This window comes from Agrilus planipennis, unplaced genomic scaffold (assembly GCF_000699045.2).
Source record: "Agrilus planipennis isolate EAB-ADULT unplaced genomic scaffold, Apla_2.0 scaffold6, whole genome shotgun sequence".
Classification (NCBI taxonomy): Eukaryota; Metazoa; Arthropoda; class Insecta; order Coleoptera; family Buprestidae; genus Agrilus; species Agrilus planipennis.
Genome location: NW_020439302.1, coordinates 2,346,749 through 2,349,164, shown reverse-complemented (window position 1 = coordinate 2,349,164; position 2,416 = coordinate 2,346,749). Strand labels below are relative to the sequence as shown.

The 2,416-nt window shown below is 29.5% G+C and overlaps 2 protein-coding genes across 2 annotated transcripts in view; one reads left to right on the top strand and one right to left on the bottom strand.

The window, feature by feature from the left end:
* Positions 1–318: 318 nt before the first annotated feature.
* Positions 319–1,546, top strand: LOC108744564 (protein unc-119 homolog). The gene is made up of 3 exons (XM_018480410.2): positions 319–740; positions 806–978; positions 1,041–1,546. Exons 1-3 carry the CDS (start codon positions 400–402, stop codon positions 1,157–1,159), a joined length of 633 nt encoding a protein of 210 aa, XP_018335912.1. The 5' UTR covers positions 319–399; the 3' UTR covers positions 1,160–1,546.
* Positions 1,547–2,260: 714 nt separating this feature from the next.
* The window catches only part of LOC108744125, a 7,379-nt gene continuing 7,223 nt past the window's right edge, over positions 2,261–2,416 (bottom strand). The window contains 1 exon segment of the mRNA XM_025978450.1: positions 2,261–2,386. Within this exon segment, the coding sequence (XP_025834235.1) occupies positions 2,261–2,386 (126 nt within the window).

The following is a 2,416-nucleotide window of genomic DNA, read 5'->3' as shown; positions in this document are numbered from 1 at the left end:
ATTTTCTCTTATTATATTTTCGTATAGCATGAATATATAATTCAACAAAAAGTAATAAAAAAAGGAAGTACTTACTGACCTTGTTCGAATAAACTGAATGTCTAATTACTTTTACTAAAATTAATTAAAAGAAAATAGCACTTTTTCTATTAATCTTTTACTAATGTGACAATTGCTACACTCTAGTGGCATTTGTAAAAATGAAATAACCAAAATTTAAGGATGGTTGCGCCCTCTATAGAATTTCCTCAAAATAAATGTGCATAAACAGTGGTTACTAAGGTAACTTAAAATGTCACTTCCAAATTTACCGGTCAATAAAAACTTTGATTTGACAGATGTGTTGTTAATTAACCAAGGGATTTTTGTTTTGATTTTTTTTAATTTTTTATTGCTAAAATGAGTATAATTAGTGAATACCGCGAAAAATTGTCGAACAAAAATCTTGATTTTGTTACAGACAACAGTAAAATCATTTCTCCTGACGATGTCCTGAAAATACCACGAGTTACCGAAGCTTACTTGTGTTCACCTGATGCAAACATTTATGAAATAGATTTCACAAGATTTAAAATAAGAGATCTCGAAAGTGGTGCTGTGCTTTTTGAAATTGCAAAGCCGCCTGTAGACCACACAGACGAAAATGTAGAAAACGAAGAAGTTATTGACCCGAATGCGGGTAGATTCGTAAGATACCAATTCACACCCCAGTTTTTGAAATTAAAAACTGTAGGAGCAACGTAAGATACCCCATTTTACGTGTTTTTTTATTGCACCTTAATGTTAATTAAAATGAATTTATTAGAGTGGAATTTACTGTTGGATGTAAGCCAGTTAATAAGTTCCGTATGATTGAGAAGCATTATTTTAGAGATAAACTACTCAAAACATTTGATTTTGAATTTGGCTTTTGCATTCCATACTCCAAGAACACTTGTGAACACATTTATGAATTTCCCACCTTATCACAGGAGTTAAGTACGAGCATTTTTCAAGTTTCGACCACAATTATTTATCTAAACTGTTCATTTTCATTTCAGTTGAAGAAATGATCGCTTCGCCGTTTGAAACACGCTCAGACAGCTTTTATTTTGTTGATGATCGCCTTGTTATGCATAATAAAGCTGATTATGCTTACAACGGAGGTGTTAATGTTTAGTACTTAAACCACAGGGTTACAATTGACTATTCACTGCACATTTTGCATTTAGTATATTTATAGAGGGAATATGGGCTTTAAATTTTAAGCCAAAGCACAAACTTTAAAAACAATACCAAACACTGGTTTGTTTTGAATCCGTAATGGCACCTATCATTTTTTTTTTGAGACAGAAGACATTTTGCTATTTGGACTAATTAAAAATATTTAAATTTTTTAGATAACTGCTATATCTCCTCAAAGCTTAAATTGATACAGTATTTGTGTTGCATTCCTATTGTATGTGATATATTGTTTATTTCTATTGTATATAATTTTATGTGTTACATAATGTATTTCGTAGTTATTTTGTATCAAGTGCAATGTTATTAAAAAATTTTTTTATTATGTTTCTAGTCTAAATGCTTACAAATATATGTAGGATATGCTTTATTTTACAGAACGTTAATTAGTTGTTTATATTTTTCTATTCTAGTCTTTTGTTTCCATATTTAAATTAAAGGAAACAGTAAATATATAGATTATATTTTAAGGTAAATTTTTATCTTATCTTTTAAGAATATTTTGGGCTATAGTTGAAAAGTAAATCAAAATATAATAAACGTTGTCTCAAAAGGACAGGCTAATATTTGGTAGCAAACGTTTTTATATTTATATACCATTATTACAGAATGTGTTATGGATTTTGCTTAAAAATAAAGAAAGTTTTGCAATTAAAGTCTATTAATGCAAACCCAACTGGAAATGTTATCATATTCGAGTTTATCAAACAGCCATAAGTATCATAATTCATGATTTCTAAGGCAATGTAACCTAGGGTATTTTTATTAACTTCCAAAAATGTTTTAAATTGCACTACACTTACCCAGCAGACGATAATTTAATCACTTTATAACAATTCGCTGTGCAAAACCCTTCAATTAATTTAATACTTAAATCCCATCCAATCAATTCCCAAAATTGCACCCCAAAAAAGGAAATAAAACTCTTCAGAAAAATGAAAAATATTTCCGTGTATTTCAATTATAATATTATCATCTCTTTCAAGCAGGTATCCAAAAATAAAACAGACAAAAATATACGAGAAAAAAGGAATAGTTATTAAACAACTAACCTGTGGTGGTCATATGGGGGACAGGGTAAATAAAGGGATAAGGGAAGAGGCGCGTAGTACGTATCCCAACAACTGTACAAAAACGCGCATCCACCCCCCAAGAAATTGCCTAACTTTTACAAAAAAAAAATATTTACACAAAA